At 44.3% G+C, this 17,896-nt stretch overlaps 1 protein-coding gene across 1 annotated transcript in view; it reads right to left on the reverse strand.

The window, feature by feature from the left end:
* The window catches only part of LOC139242648 (probable G-protein coupled receptor 139), a gene marked incomplete at its 5' end in the record, with an annotated part of 66,607 nt that extends 49,011 nt beyond the window's left edge, over positions 1–17,596 (reverse strand). The window contains 2 exons of the mRNA XM_070870451.1: positions 9,794–10,665; positions 17,587–17,596. Coding sequence (XP_070726552.1) covers positions 9,794–10,665; positions 17,587–17,596 — 882 coding nt within the window. The remainder of the gene's footprint in view (positions 1–9,793; positions 10,666–17,586) is intronic.
* Between the last annotated feature and the right edge of the window lie 300 nt (positions 17,597–17,896).

Raw genomic sequence — 17,896 nt, forward strand, 5'->3', positions numbered from 1 at the left:
CAACTGTGACATCTCTTACACTGAAACATTCTACACTCCACCCCAACCGGAGTCATGTGATCTCCTGGGAGAGGCAAAAACCAGATAAAAACCCAGGCCAATTTAGGGAGAAAAAATCTGGGAAAATTCCTCTCCGACCCATCCAGGCGATCGACACTAGTCCAGGAGATCACCCTGGCCGTATTCTATTCCCTGCAGTACTTACCATTATATCTGCACCGTCCAACAAAAGGTCATCCAGTCTAATCCCAATTACCAGCTCTAGGTCTGTCACCCTGCAGGTTACTGCACTTTAAGTGACCATCCAACCATCTCTTAAAAGTGATGAGGGTTTCTGCATCCACCACTCTTCCAGGCAGCGAATTCCAGATCCCCACAACCCTCTGCGTAAAGAAGCCCCCCTCAAATCCCCTCTAAACCTTCCACCTACCACCTTAAAACTATGCCCCCTTGTAATAGACCCCTTCACCAATGGAAATAGACCCTTACTATCCACTATGTCCAAGCCTCTAAATATTTTGTTGACAATGATGAGGTCTCCTCTCAACCTCCTCCGTTCCAATGAGAACAAACCCAGCCTATCTAATCTGTCCTCATAACTAAGATTCTCCATTCCAGGTAGCATCCTAGTAAATCTCCTCTGCACCCTCTCAGGTACAATCAAATCCTTCCTGCAATATGGCAACCAGAACTGCACGCAGTACTCCAGCTGTGGCCTAACCAAAGTATTATACAATTTAAGCATAACCTCCCTGCTCTTATATTCTATGTCTCGGCCAATAAAGGCAAGCATTCCGTATGCCTTCTTAACCACCTTATCCACCTGGCCTGCTACTTTCAGGGATCTGTGGACAAGCATTCCAAGGTCCCTTTGTTCATCTACACTATTAAGTGGCCTACCGCTTAATGTGTATACATACCCTTTCCTTATTAACATTCACAAAATGCATCAAAGGGGATAGAAAGGTGTTTCTGCGGTCGCAACCAAGACTCGAGGATGGTATGATGCCTCTCTGGTGCAAGGGTCAAGGATGTCTCGGAGCAGCTGTCGGCATACTGGAGGGGGAGTGTGAACAGCCAGTTGTCGTGGTACATACAGGTACCAACGATAAAGGTAAAAAGCGGGATGAGGTCCTACAAGCTGAATTTAGGGAGCCAGGAGTTAAATTAAAAAGTAGGATCTCAAAGGTGGTAATCTCAGGATTGCTACCAGTGCCACGTGCTAGTCAGAGTAGGAATCGCAGGATAGCTCAGATGAATACGTGGCTTGAGGAGTGGTGCAGCAGGGAGGGATTCAAATTCCTGGGGCATTGGAACCGGTTCTGGGGGAGGTGGGACCAGTACAAACCGGACGGTCTGCACCTGGGCAGGACCGGAACCAATATCCGAGGGGGAGTGTTGGCTGGTGCTGTTGGGGAGGAGTTAACCTAATATGGCAGGGGGATGGGAACCAATGCAGGGAGACAGAGGGAAATAAAATGGGGGCAGAAGCAAAAGGTGGAAAGGAGAATAGTAAAAGTGGAGGGCAGAGAAACCCAAGGCAAAAATCTAAAGCAGCGACATTGCAGAAAAAGTCTAAAGGGACAGAGGGTGTTAAAAAGACAAGCCTGAAGGCTCTGTGCCTCAATGTGAGGAGTATTCGTAATAAGGTGGATGAGTTAACTGCGCACGCAGCTAGTAACGATTATGATATAATTGGGATTACGGAGACATGGCTCCAGGGTGACCAAGGCTGGGAACTCAACATCCAGGGGTATTCATCATTCAGGAAGGTTAGACAGAAAGGAAAAGGAGGTGGGGTGGCGTTGCTGGTTAAAGAGGAAATTAACGCAATAGTAAGAAGGGACATTATCCTGGATGATGTGGAATCTGTATGGGTGGAGCTGCGGAATACCAAAGGGCAGAAAATGCTCGTGGCAGTTATGTACAGACCACCAAACAGTAGTAGTGAGTTTGGGGATGGCATCAAACAGGAAATTAGGGATGCGTGCAATAAAGGTACAGCAGTTATCATGCGACTTTAATCTACATATAGATTGAGCTAACTAAGCTGGTAGCTATGTAATGGAGGAGGATTTCCTGGAATGTATTAGGGATGGTTTTCTAGACCAATATGTCGAGGAACCAACTAGAGAGTTGGCCATCCTAGACTGGGTGATGTGTCATGCAAAAGGATTAATTAGCAATCTTGTTGTGCGAGGCCTCTTGGGGAAGAGTGACCATAATATGGTAGAATTATTTATTAAGATGGAGAGTGACATAGCTAATTCAGAGACTAGGGTCCTGAACTTAAGGAAAGGTAACTTCGATGATTGGCTTGGATAGACTGGCAAATTATACTTAAAGGGTTGACAGTGGACAGGCAATGCCAGACATTTATAGATTACATGGATGAACTTCAACAATTGTACATCCCTGTCTGGAGTAAAAATAAAACAGGGAAGGTAGCTCAACCGTGGCTAACAAGGGAAATTAGGGATAGTGTTATTCTCCAAGGAAGAGGTTTATAAATTGGCCAGAAAAAGCAGCAAACCTGAGGACTGGGAGAAATTTAGAATTCAGCAGAGGAGGACAAATTGTCTAATTAGGAGGGGAAAATAGAGTATGAGAGGAAGCTTGCTGGGAACATAAAAACTGACTGCAAAAGCTTCTATAGATATGTGAAGAGATAAAGATTAGTGAAAACCAATGTAGGTTCTTTGCAGTCAGAATCAGGTGAATTAATAATGGGGAACAAAGAAATGGCAGACCAATTGAACAAATACTTTGGTCCTGTCTTCACTAAGGAAGACATATAACCTTCCGGAAATATTAGGGGTTCGAGGGTCTCGTGAAAAGGAGGAACTGAAGGAAATCCTTATTAGCCAGGAAATTATGTTCGTGAAATTGATGGGATTGAAGGCCGATAATTCCCCAGGGCCTGACAGGCTGCATCCCAGAGTATTTAAGGAAGTGGCCCTAGAATTAGTAGGTGCATTGGTGATCATTTCCCAACATTCTATTAACTCTGGATTAGTTCCTATGGACTGGGGGGAGAGAGAAAACTGGTAATTATAAACCGGTTAGCCTGACATCGGTGGTGGGGTAAATGTTGGAATCAATTATTAAAAATGAAATAGCAGCCCATTTGGAAAGCACTGATAGGATCGGTCCAAGTCAGCATGGATTTATGAAAGGGAAATCATGCTCAACAAATCTTCTAGAATTTTTTGAGAATGTAACTAGTAGAGTGGACAAGGGAGAACCAGTGGATGTGGTGTATTTGGTCTTTCAAAAGGCTTTTGACAAGTTCCACACAAGAGATTAGTGTGCAAAATTGAAGCACATGGTATTGGGGGTAATGTACTGACGTGGATAGAGAACTGGTTGGCAGACAGGAAGCAGAGAGTCAGGGTAAACAGGTCCTTTTCAGAATGGCAGGCAGTGACTAATGGGGTGCCGCAGGGCTCAGTGCTGGGACCCCAGCTATTTACAATATACATCAATGATTTAGATGGAGGAATTGAGTGTAATATCTCCAAGATTGCAGATAACACTAAGATGGGTGGTGGTGTGAGCTGTGAGGAGGTCGCTAAGAGGCTGCAGGTTGACTTGGACAGGTTAGGTGAGTGGGCAAATGCATGGCAGGTGCAGTATAATGTGGATAAATGTGAGGTTATCCATTTTGGGGGCAAAAACTGTGAGACAGAATATTATCTGAATGGTGAGAGATTAGGAAAAGGGGAGGTGCAACGAGACCTGGGTGTCATGGTACATCAGTCATAGAAGGTTGGCATGCAGGCGGCAAATGGCATGTTGGCTTCATAGTTAGAGGATTTGTGTATAGGAGCAGGGAGGTCTGACTGCAGTTGTACAGAACATTGGTGAGGCCACACCTGGAATATTGTATTCAGTTTTGGTCTACTGATCTGAGGAAGGATGTTCTTGCTATTGAGGGAGTGCAGAAAAGGTTCACCAGACTGATTCCTGGGATGGCAGGACTGACATATGTGGAGAGACTGGATCAATTGGGCTTGTATCCACTGGAGTTTAGAAGAATGAGAGGGGATCTCATAGAAACATACAAAATTCTGACGAGATTAGACAGGTTAGATGCGGGAAGAATGTTCCCATTGCTGGGGAGTTCCAGAACCAGTGGTCACAGTCTAAGGATAAGGGGTAAGCCATTTACGACCGAGATGAGGAGAAACTTCTTCACTCAGAGAGTGGTGAACCTGTGGAATTCTCTACCGCAGAAAGTTGTTGAAGTCAGTTCGTTAGATATATTCAAAAGGGAGTTGGATGGGGCCCTTACGGCCAAAGGGAGCAAGGGGTATGGAGAGAAAGCAGGGGTGGGGTACCGAGGGAATGATCAGCCATGATCTTATTGAATGGTGGTGTAGGCTCGAAGGGCCGAATGGCCTACTCCTGCAACTAATTTCGATGTTTCCACCTTTCTCACACTTCTCTGAATTAAATTCCATTTGCCACTGCTCTGCCCAGCTGACCAGTAGATTGATATCCTCCTGCAGCCCATGACTTTCCTCTTCATTATCAACCACACAGCCAATTTTAGCATTGTCTGCAAACTTCTTAATCCTACTCCCTATATTCAAATCTAAATCATTGATATATGCCACAAAAAGCAAGGGAACCAGTACTGAGCCTTGCGGAACCCCACTGGAAACATCCTTACAGTCACAAAAACATCCATCAACCATTACCCTTTGCTTCCTGCCTCCAAGCCAATTTTGGATCCAACTTGCCACTTTGCCCTGTATCCCATGGGCTTTAACCTTCATGACCAGTCTACCATGTGGGACCTTATCAAAAGCCTTGCTAAAGTCCATATATATTACATCGTACGCACTACCCTCATCGACCCTCTTGGTTACTGCCTCAAAAAAGTCAATCAGGTTAGTCAAACATGATCTTCCCTTAACAAATCCGTGCTGACTGTCCCTAATCAATCCTTGCCTATTCAAATGCAGATTTATCCTGTCTTTTAGGATTTTTCCAATAGTTTTCCCACCTCTGACGTTAGGCTGACAGGCCTGTAATTACTCGGCCTACAACTTTTGTCCCTTATTAAACAAGGGTACTACATTAGCAGTCCTCCAATCCTCCGGCACCTTGCCCAGATCCAAAGAGGACTGGAAAATGATGGTCAAGGTCTCGGCTATTTCCTCCATTAATTTGTTGGGATGCATTTCATCCGGGCCTGGGGACTTATCTACTTTCAAACCTGCTAACCCCTTTAATACTTCCTCTCTCAGTATATTTATTTCCTCCGAATATTACACTCCTCCTCTATAGCAGTATCCAGATTACGTCTTTCCTTTGGATTGCTACCAGTGCCACGTGCTAGTCAGAGTAGGAATCGCAGGATAGCTCAGATGAATACATGGCTTGAGCATTGGTGCAGCAGGGAGGGATTCAAATTCCTGGGACACTGGAACTGGTTCTGGGGAAGGTGGGACCAGTACAAACCGGACGGTCTGCACCTGGGCAGGACCGGAACCAATATCCTCGGGGGAGTGTTTGCTCGTGCTGTTGGGGAGGAGTTAAACTAATATGGCAGGGGGATGGGAACCTGTGCAGGGAGAGAGAGGGAAGTAGAATGGGGCAAGAAGCAAAAGATAAAAAGAAGAAAAGTAAAAGTGGAGAGCAGAGAAACGCAAGGCAAAAAGCAAAAAGGGCCACATTGCTGCAAAACTCTAAAAGGACAAAGTGTGTTACAAAGACAAGCCTGAAGGCTCTGTGCCTCAATGCAAAGAGTATTCGGAATAAAGTGGATGAATTAACTACGCAGATAGTAGTTAACGGGTATGATGTCATTGGCATCACAGAGACATGGCTCCAGGGTGACCAAGGCTGGGAACTCAACATCCAGGGGTATTTAACATTTTGGGAAGGATAGACAGAAAGTAAAAGGAGGTGGGTGGAATTGCTGGTTAAAGAGGAAATTAATGCAATAGTAAGGAGGGACATTAGCTTGGATGATGTGGAATCGGTATGGATGGAGCTGCGGATTACCAAGGGGCAGAAAACGCTAGTGGGAGTTGTGTACAGACCAGCAAACAGTCGTAGTAAGGTTGGGGACAGCATCAAGCAAGAAATTAGTGATGCATGCAATAAAGGTACAGCAGTTATCATGGGTGACTTTAATCTACATATTGATTGGGCTAACCAAACTGGTAGCAATGCGGTAGAGGAGGATTTCCTGGAGTGTATTAGGGATGGTTTTCTAGACCAACTAGAGAGCTGGCCATCCCAGACTGGGTGATGTGTAATGAAAAGGACTAATTAGCAGTCTTGTTGTGGGAGGCCCCTTGGGGAATAGTGACCATAATATGGTCGAATTCTTTATTAGGATGGAGAGTGACACAGTTAATTCAGAAACTAGGGTGCTGAACTTAAGGAAAGGTAACTTCGATGGTTTGAGGCGTGAATTGGCGAGAATAGACTGGCAAATGACACTTAAAGGGTTGACAGTGGATAGACAATAGCAAACATTTAAAGGTCACATGGATGAACTTCTGCAATTGTACAACACTGTCTGGAGTAAAAATAAAACGGGGAAGGTGGCTCAACCGTGGCTAACAAGGGAAATTAAGGATAGTGTTAAATCTAAGGAAGAGGCATAGAAATTGGCCAGAAAAAGCAGCAAACCTGAGGACTGGGAGAAATTTAGGATTCAGCAGAGGAGGACAAAAGGTTTAATTAAGAGGGATGAAAATAGAGTACGAGAAGAGGCTTGCCGGGAACATAAAATCTGACTGCAAAAGCTTCCATAGATATGTGAAGAGAAAAATATTAGTGAAGACAAACGCAGGTCCCTTGCGGTCGGAGTCAGGTGAATGTATAATTGCAAGTTGGCTCCAAAATTGGCTTGGAGGTAGGAAGCAAAGGGTAATGATTGATGGATGTTTTTGTGACTGGAAGGATGTTTCCAGTGGGGTTCTGCAGGGCTCAGTACTGGGTCCCTTGCTTTTTGCGGTATATATCAACAATTTAGATTTGAATATAGGGAGTTTGATTAATGCTTTTGTTCTGCATCCTTTTTTAAATAGGGGCGTTACATTTGCGGTTTTGCAATCCACTGCGACCGCCTCAGAATCCAGGGAATTTTGGTCGATTACAACCAAAGCATCCACTATTGCTGCCGCTACTTCTCCGAAGATGTAGGCGTCAGGTCCAGGGTGTAGTGTCCCTGCACCTTACTACAAACTCACACATGGCATGGATATATCAATCACGGTCACTCTGTGACCTTCACCTTTATTCCCAGGACCAAGGAGTACTGACCCTGGGTGGGACCTCCCCTTTTATACCTGGAAACCCAGGTGAGGAGTGTCTCCCGCAAGTTCACCCCCTGTGGTCATGGTGTGCATTTCTAGGGTACAGGTACAGTGTGCATGAGTTACAGTTACATGACTATATCATTACAAGATGGTTAAATACATGACACAGAGGACTTGTACGCCTTTAGTCCCATTATTTTACTGAGTACTACTTCATCAGCGATAGTGATTGTATGAAGCTCCAACCTCCCTATAGCCCCTTGCTTATCCACTATTGGGGTGTTTCAGTGGCTTCGACAGTGAAGACGGATACAATATATTTGTTCAATGTCTCGACCATTCCCCAGTCTCATCCTCCAGGGGAGGAACATTTACTTTAGCCACTCTTTTCCTTATTATGTACCTGTAGAAACTCTTAATGTGTTTTTATATTTCGTGCTTGTTTACTTTCATACTCTATCTTCCCTCTCTTTGTCAATTTTGTATTTGTTCTTTGCTGGCTTTTAAACGTTTCCCAATCCTCTGGTCTCCCACTGATCTTGGCCCATTGCAGGCCCTTGTTTTCAATGTGATACCATCCCTTATTTCCTCAGTTAGGCACGGATGGTTGTCCCTTCTCTTACAGTCTTTCCATCTCATTGGGATATATTTTAGTTGCGAGTTAAGAAATATCTCCTTAAATGTCTGCCACTGATCATCAACCGTCCCGTACTTTAATCTATTTTCCCAGTCCACTTTAGCCAACTCTGCCCTCATACCTTTGTTTTCTCAATAATTTAAGCTTAGGACACTGGTTTGAGAACTAACTTACTCATCGCCCAACAGAATTTCAAATTGAACCATGTTATGGTCATTCATTTCACTGCACCAGATCTAAGATAGCCTGCTCGCTGGTTGGTTCCGCAATATGCTGTTCAAGGAAACCATCCAGGATACACTCTATGAACTCTTCCTCGGGGCTACGCTGGCCAATTTGCTTTGTCCAATCAATATGTAGGTTAAAATCGCCCAGGATTCTTTCGGTGCATTTATTACAGGCCTCCACCTGCCACGATCTTGCGTGGCAGAGCAGGCTCGAGGGGATCAATGGACTAATCGTGCTCCTATTTACTGCAAAAGCTTCCACAGATATGTGAAGAGAAAACGATTAGTGAAGACAGACGTAGGTCTCTTGCAGTCAGATTCAGGCACTGATGTAAAGCCTGGCCGACAGGAGCTGCCATCGTACCTGGTGTTGGACCTCCTCCTTACCATGCTGGGTTGTGGGGATTGGTGCAGGGCCGGGCCGAGTGGCTCCCCCTAGCCACTCACTCACTGCTTTGGTGAACAAACCTCTATCTGCTGCTGCCCTCGACTCTCGCTGTAAATCACCTGGCCTCACTTCTGGGAAGGGGAAGGTCAGTGACATCAACCAGCCAATGGGAATAGATCCTGCCGCCAGCTTTGTGCTGGGTACCAGAGCTGTATATGCTGTGCCGAGCGCGAGTGAGGACATCCATATGTGAGGCAGGGAGGGGTCCTGAGGAACACTACCCCATTGTCTAGGCAACGGATGTCGCCACCTTAGTGCAGGCGGGAGACCAGCTACTTTAGGTGGTACTTTAGGGGGTGCCATCCTTTTGCAGGTCACTGCTGACCTTGCAGAGTATCCTGACAGATTGTCACTCCCCGCCCAGGGAGCCCTGTGTAGACAGTGTGTGAGTGAGTGTGATAATATTCACCAAGAGGGAGAGTGGCTCGGACACAATGGGCCTTAAATTCCGGCCTCACCAGGTCAGGCCCAAGTGTACATGCCCCGGAAACCGGCTTTTCCGATCTGTCAAAGATTTCTCCATATGGATTCTCCACATCCCGGGGAGAAGACCATTTGTGTGGGTGAGATTGGGTCATTTGCCCAAATCATGCCCAGAGAATGTCCTTCAAACTCTTAAACCAGGTAAAAGCAGGTCGATGCATTACTTTTACCAGTGTAAGAGTTCGAAAACATATCAAAAATAAACTTAAATACATATTTTTACAGTAAAAACCCTTTCCACCAAGGATCATTTATTTTAAACCTTATTGAAACATGTTAAAAAAATTTCAAAACATTTTTTTAACAAAACATTTAATTGACTTTAATTTCAATTAATTTTAAATGTGTGAGGTGTTTTTTAATTTATTCTGTTGCTTTTCAATATTGAGGTGTTTATTCACATTGATAATAATGGGAACTCTGAAAAAGCGAGTTGCCATTATTATCACTGAGAATATTGCAGCGTGATTGGTGCTTCAGGCCCATGTGACTCCAGCTTTACTGTACGTATGGGGAAGGCCATTTCCCTAACGCTACACATGGAATGAAGGTCTCGGATGGGAATCGAAGGTTTACGTAAAATATCCTCCGGTCGGAGGCAGTTGTCCGAAGGAAGCCCCCAACCGGGATTTCCCCCCCATTATCTGGTGGGCATTGAGTTCTGAGGCTGTAAAGTCTCTGCTGCTTCTTATCGTTTAATGCATTTTACAATTACAACAAAGGGATATTTCAGCACATTCTTCCACTGCTCCCGGAACTTAGTCTGTGTCACGGCGTAAATCCCAGTGTTTGTACAGCAACTCAGCTGTTGCAGCATGTATCCCAGTTCAGTTACAAACACAGGTATATATACAGAATGTGAAATCCAACCAATCCGGTTTTCCACAAGAACCACCATATATATTGCCCATAACAGGATGAAATTCCCCGAGATAACAAACAATAAAATCATGGATTTCCTGCGACTCTCCATCTCGGGGTCTCTGGGACTCTCCCCACTGCTGTGACCCCGGAGTCTCCTGCGAGCTCTGCTGGCCATTAAAATGTGTCTGACGGTGAGAGCATTGAGCAGCAGGATCAGAATAAATGGGACACACGGGGTTAGAATATAATGAAGTAGTTCGAATACTGCCCAGCCCAGTGATGCATAATTAGTGTAATACAGATCACAAAACCAGGGGTCGTTACCTAGCACATACCAACCTGAGAACATAAAATACCAGGGTATGTTCTTTAAACAGCTCAGCACAGTCACTGTTCCCAGAACCACAGCCGCCGTTCTCTCGGTGCTATATTTAGTTTTCAGCTTCTGGCAACAAATGGCCACAAATCGATCGAAGGTGAAAGTGATGGTGAACCAGACAGAACAGTCTGTGGCTGCATAGAGCAGGACGGCGTGGATATTACACAGGGGGATGGAATACACGAAAATAAACTGTTCCTCATAACGAATCGGAATGTGCCTCAGTATCAGATCCAGGATCACCACCAGTAGATCCGCTGTTGCCATGGCCACCAGGTAACGAGTGACACATTTGGAGAGTCCACACTTTCCCCGGGACAGGATCATTATCGTCACTAAGTTCACTGTGAGGAAAGGAAATAACCAGTTAAATTAAACATCAGGCTGGGAGCAAGAGCAGAAGATTGATGGGATTCGGTCTGCAATCTGCAAATCATTAGTGACATGAAATGATATAATCTAATTCTCGTACCTGAGGAAATGAATGCAGGGTTTATTGCAAAAATAATAAGGAATCAATAAATGAAATGGCGATAAAGACAACATGAAATGAACAGATGTTTGATCAATGAGACATTAAATGATAGATCTACCTTTAGCTCAGCAGACAACAACACTGCCCAAGGTAACAGGGGCACACGGATCAAGAAGCTCTCAGGAAGCCTTCGTGTCCCGGGATCAGTCAGCACCGAGAGCGGTGAGATTCACTTCTGTGCCGCTGTGTTGGTGGGAGGGGGCGGTGATGGGGGGAGAGGGAGGGAGACCCTCATTGTATTCTTGCTCCTGCTGAGGATATGGATTCTAATTCGAACTGAAAGTGAGTGTAACAGAAATAAACATCGACTGCAATTTTGCCATGCAATAATTACAGGTGGTTCTGCTTAAAATGTATGAAGGTAATATGACGATGTTAGGTTATTAAATACAAATGTACAGCAGTTAGAAAGATAACTGGGCTGCAGGAAGTGTATTGAACAATGAGCTTTACACCTTTTTGTTGAAATTGTCGCTCATTGAAAGTTAGAATTTCCGAATAACATGGCAAAGAATGGACTCTGAATAAAATAAATAGTTATCATTGACCAGGGAATGTCCAACTAAATGCTTTGTTTTAGCATCGAAATCGGACGACTTATTCCACAGGTAAAGTGCTGCCCAATGTTTCTGTAAAGTATCTGAACACAAATGGATAAGAGTTATTCTTGTTTTCTTTCATATGTTGCTTTCCAACTTGTGCATCGTATATTAGATGGAAAAATATCAAAGGATTGTTTGATCATTAATACTTCAGTTACAATCAGCTGACATTCTTTATGCTGAATGAAAGCAGGGTACAATAGAGAATTACTCCGATTCTCACTGACAGAACCACTGAGCTGTGGCAGACATACATGAGAGGCAATTGTAAACTCTAAACAAAGATTGCAAATAAATGTCTGGAAATCTGACTGAATGAGCATTTAGTGAGAATGAAAATGACTCTGATAAATCTGTTCCAACCATCAGAAGCAGTGGCAGTAATGCAGAACTGGAGAATGTGGAAAATGAGGCACTGGCTGGAACTGATTGATTCCAAACATGGAAACATAGAAAATAGGACCAGGAGTGGGCCATTCGGCCCTTCGAGTCTGCACCACCATTCAATATGATCAAGGCTGATCCTCTATCTCAACACCATACCCCGCTTTTCCCTCATACCCCTGGATAACCGTTATAGAAATATAGAAAATAGAAGAAACATAGAAAATAGGAGATATTTCAGTGATTTAAGAAGATGTGTGTGATCTGTCAGGATTTGTTCTTCGCACTGTGTGTAAGTAAACATGGCGAGCATTCGGTGAACACAACAGTAAAATACTGTGGATGATAAACGTTTGAAATAAAAATAGAAAATCCGAGAGATAATCAACAGGTCAGGCAGCATCTGAGGAGAGAGAAACACAGTGACTGTTTCAGGTCAATCACCTGTCGTCATTTGGTGACAAGTTCCCGAAACTTAGAAAACCTGCTTCTGATCTGATCCAAATGTGCAGTGCAGTGAGGATTCTGAAATTCGGGAAATAAAGTGTCTCTTCCAATATCTTTGCTTGAGTTCAATATAGAACATATCAATCTTGATGGACCAATATCATTTAAAGAATCAATAGCCGACAGCACGATGATGGACAGTAGTGAGGTATCAGATACACTAACAGCGAGGTACCAGATACACTAACAGTGAGGTACCAGATACACTAACAGTGAGGTACCAGATACACTAACAGTGAGGTACCAGACACACTAACAGTGAGGTACCAGATACACTAACAGTGAGGTACCAAATACACTAACAGCGAGGTACCAGATACACTAACAGTGAGATACCAGATACACTAACAGCGAGGTACCAGATACACTAACAGCGATGTACCAGATACACTAACAGCGAGGTACCAGATACACTAACAGTGAGGTACAAGATACACTAACAGTGTGGTACCAGATACACTAACAGTGAGGTACCAGATACACTAACAGTGTGGTACCAGATACACTAACAGTGTGGTACCAGATACACTAACAGTGAGGTACCAGATACACTAACAGTGTGGTACCAGATACAATAACAGTGTGGTACCAGATACACTAACAGTGAGGTACCAGATACACTAACAGTGAGGTACCAGATACACCAACAGTTAGGTACCAGATACACCAACAGTGAGGTACCAGATACACCAACAGTGAGGTACCAGATACACCAACAGTAAGGTACCAGATACACCAACAGTGAGGTACCAGATACACTAACAGTGAGATAACAGATACACTAACAGTGAGGTGCCAGGGAGACTAACAGTGAGGTACCAGATACACTAACAGTGAGGTACCAGATACACCAACAGTGAGGTACCAGATACACTAACAGTGAGGTACCAGATACACTAACAGTGAGATAACAGATACACTAACAGTGAGGTGCCAGGGAGACTAACAGTGAGGTACCAGATACACTAACAGTAAGGTACCAGATACAGTAACAGTGAGGTACCAGATACACTAACAGTGAGGTACCAGATACACTAACAGTGAGGTACCAGATACACTAACAGCGAGGTACCAGATACACTAACAGTGAGGTACCAGATACACTAACAGTGAGATATCAGGGAGACTAACAGTGAGATACCAGATAAACTAACAGTGAGGTACCAGGGAGACTAACAGTGAGGTACCAGATACACTAACAGTGAGGTACCAGATACACTAACAGTGAGGTACCAGACACACCAACAGTGAGGTACCAGATACACTAACAGTGAGGTACCAGATACACTAACAGTGAGATAACAGATACACTAACAGTGAGGTACCAGGGAGACTAACAGTGAGGTACCAGATACAATAACAGTAAGGTACCAGATACACTAACAGTGAGGTACCAGATACACTAACAGTGAGGTACCAGATACACTAACAGTGAGATACCAGATACACTAACAGTGAGGTACCAGATACACTAACAGCGAGGTACCAAATACACTAACAGTGAGGTACCAGATACACTAACAGTGAGATATCAGGGAGACTAACAGTGAGATACCAGATACACTAACAGTGAGGTACCAGGGAGACTAACAGTGAGGTACCAGATACACTAACAGTGAGGTACCAGATACACAAACAGCTTGGTACCAGATACACTAACAGTGAGATACCAGGGTGCACTAACAGTGAGATACCAGATACACTAACAGTGAGGTACCAGGGAGACTAACAGTGAGGTACCAGATACACTAACAGTGAGGTACCAGATACACTAATAGTGAGGCACCAGGGACATTAACAGTGAGGTACCAGATACACTAACAGTGAGGTACCAGATACACTAACAGGGAGGTACCAGATACACTAACAGTGAGGTACCAGATACACTAACAGCGAGGTACCAGATACACTAACAGTGAGGTACCAGATACACTAACAGCGACGTACCAGATACACTAACAGTGAGGTACCAGATACACTAACAGTGAGGTACCATATACACTAACAGTGAGGTACCAGATACACTAACAGTGAGGTACCAGGTACACTAACAGTGAGGTACCAGATACACTAACAGTGAGGTACCAGATACACTAACAGTGAGGTACCAGGGACATTAACAGTGAGGTACCAGATACACTAACAGTGAGGTACCAGATACACTAACAGGGAGGTACCAGATAAACTAACAGTGAGGTACCAGATACACTAACAGCGAGGTACCAGATACACTAACAGTGAGGTACCAGATACACTAACAGTGAGATATCAGGGAGACTAACAGTGAGATACCAGATACACTAACAGTGAGGTACCAGGGAGACTAACAGTGAGGTACCAGATACACTAACAGTGAGGTACCAGATACACAAACAGCGAGGTACCAGATACACTAACAGTGAGATACCAGCGTGCACTAACAGTGAGATACCAGATACACTAACAGTGAGGTACCAGGGAGACTAACAGTGAGGTACCAGATACACTAACAGTGAGGTACCAGATACACTAATAGTGAGGTACCAGGGACATTAACAGTGAGGTACCAGATACACTAACAGTGAGGTACCAGATACACTAACAGGGAGGTACCAGATACACTAACAGTGAGGTACCAGATACACTAACAGCGAGGTACCAGATACACTAACAGTGAGGTACCAGATACACTAACAGCGACGTACCAGATACACTAACAGTGAGGTACCAGATACACTAACAGTGAGGTACCATATACACTAACAGTGAGGTACCAGATACACTAACAGTGAGGTACCAGGTACACTAACAGTGAGGTACCAGATACACTAACAGTGAGGTACCAGATACACTAACAGTGAGGTACCAGGGACATTAACAGTGAGGTACCAGATACACTAACAGTGAGGTACCAGATACACTAACAGGGAGGTACCAGATAAACTAACAGTGAGGTACCAGATACACTAACAGCGAGGTACCAGATACACTAACAGTGAGGTACCAGATACACTAACAGTGAGATATCAGGGAGACTAACAGTGAGATACCAGATACACTAACAGTGAGGTACCAGATACACTAACAACGAGGTACCAGATACACTAACAGTGAGGTACCAGATACACTAACAGTGAGATACCAGGGAGACTAACAGTGAGATACCAGATACACTAACAGTGAGGTACCAGGGAGACTAACAGTGAGGTACCAGATACACTAACAGCGAGGTACCAGATACACTAATAGTGAGGTACCAGGGACATTAACAGTGAGGTACCAGATACACTAACAGTGAGGTACCAGATACACTAACAGGGAGGTACCAGATACACTAACAGTGAGGTAACAGATACACTAACAGCGAGGTACCAGATACACTAACAGTGAGGTACCAGATACACTAACAGCGAGGTACCAGATACACTAACAGTGAGGTACCAGATACACTAACAGTGAGGTACCATATACACTAACAGTGAGGTACCAGATACACTAACAGTGAGGTACCAGATACACTAACAGTGAGGTACCAGGGACATTAACAGTGAGGTACCAGATACACTAACAGTGAGGTACCAGATACACTAACAGGGAGGTACCAGATAAACTAACAGTGAGGTATCAGGTACACTAACAGCGAGGTACCAGATAAACTAACAGTGAGGTATCAGATAAACTAACAGTGAGGTACCAGATACACTAACAGCGAGGTACCAGGTACACTAACAGCGAGGTACCAGATACACTAACAGTGAGGTACCAGATACACTAACAGCGAGGTACCAGATACACTAACAGTGAGGTACCAGATACACTAACAGCGAGGTACCAGATACATTAACAGTGAGGTACCAGATACACTAACAGTGAGGTACCAGATACACTAACAGTGAGGTACCAGATACACTAACAGTGATGTACCAGATACACTAACAGTGATGTACCAGATAAACTAACAGTGAGGTATCAGATACACTAAAAGTGAGATACCAGATACACTAACAGTGAGGTACCAGATACACTAACAGTGAGGTACCAGATACACTAACAGTGAGGTACCAGATACACTAACAGTGAGGTACCAGATACAGTAACAGTGAGGTACCAGATACACTAACAGTGAGGTACCAGATGCACGAACAGCGAGGTACCAGGGACACTAACAGTGAGGTACCAGATACACTAACAGTGAGGTACCAGATACACTAACAGTGAGATATCAGGGAGACTAACAGTGAGATACCAGATACACTAACAGTGAGGTACCAGGGAGACTAACAGTGAGGTACCAGATACACTAACAGTGAGGTACCAGATACACTAACAGTGAAGTACCAGACACACTAACAGTGAGGTACCAGATACACTAACAGTGAGGTACCAGATACACTATCAGTGAGGTACCAGATACACTAACAGTGAGGTACCAGATACACTAACAGCGAGGTACCAGATACACTAACAGTGAGGTACCAGATAAACTAACAGTGAGATACCAGGGAGACTAACAGTGAGATACCAGATACACTAACAGTGAGGTACCAGGGAGACTAACAGTGAGGTACCAGATACACTAACAGTGAGGTACCAGATACACTAATAGTGAGGCACCAGGGACATTAACAGTGAGGTACCAGATACACTAACAGTGAGGTACCAGATACACTAACAGTGAGATATCAGGGAGACTAACAGTGAGATACCAGATACACTAACAGTGAGGTACCAGGGAGACTAACAGTGAGGTACCAGATACACTAACAGTGAGGTACCAGATACACTAACAGTGAGGTACCAGACACACTAACAGTGAGGTACCAGATACACTAACAGTGAGGTACCAGATACACTATCAGTGAGGTACCAGATACACTAACAGTGAGGTACCAGATACACTAACAGCGAGGTACCAGATACACTAACAGTGAGGTACCAGATACACTAACAGTGAGATAACAGGGACACTAACAGTGAGGTACCAGATACACTAACAGAGAGGTACCAGGGAGACTAACAGTGAGGTACCAGATACACTAACAGTGAGGTACCAGATACACTAATAGTGAGGCACCAGGGACATTAACAGTGAGGTACCAGATACACTAACAGTGAGGTACCAGATACACTAACAGTGAGGTACCAGATACACTAACAGTGAGGTACCAGGGACATTAACAGTGAGGTACCAGATACACTAACAGTGAGGTACCAGATACACTAACAGGGAGGTACCAGATACACTAACAGTGAGGTACCAGGTACACTAACAGCGAGGTACCAGATAAACTAACAGTGAGGTATCAGATACACTAACAGTGAGGTACGAGATACACTAACAGCGAGGTACCAGGTACACTAACAGCGAGGTACCAGATACACTAACAGTGAGGTACCAGATACACTAACAGTGAGGTACCAGATACAGTAACAGTGAGGTACCAGATACACTAACTGTGAGGTACCAAATACACTAACAGTGAGGTACCAGATACACTAACAGTGAGGTACCAGACACACTAACAGTGGGGTACCAGGGAGACTAACAGTGAGGTACCAGATACACTA

This window comes from Pristiophorus japonicus, unplaced genomic scaffold, assembly GCF_044704955.1.
Source record: "Pristiophorus japonicus isolate sPriJap1 unplaced genomic scaffold, sPriJap1.hap1 HAP1_SCAFFOLD_141, whole genome shotgun sequence".
Classification (NCBI taxonomy): domain Eukaryota; kingdom Metazoa; phylum Chordata; class Chondrichthyes; family Pristiophoridae; genus Pristiophorus; species Pristiophorus japonicus.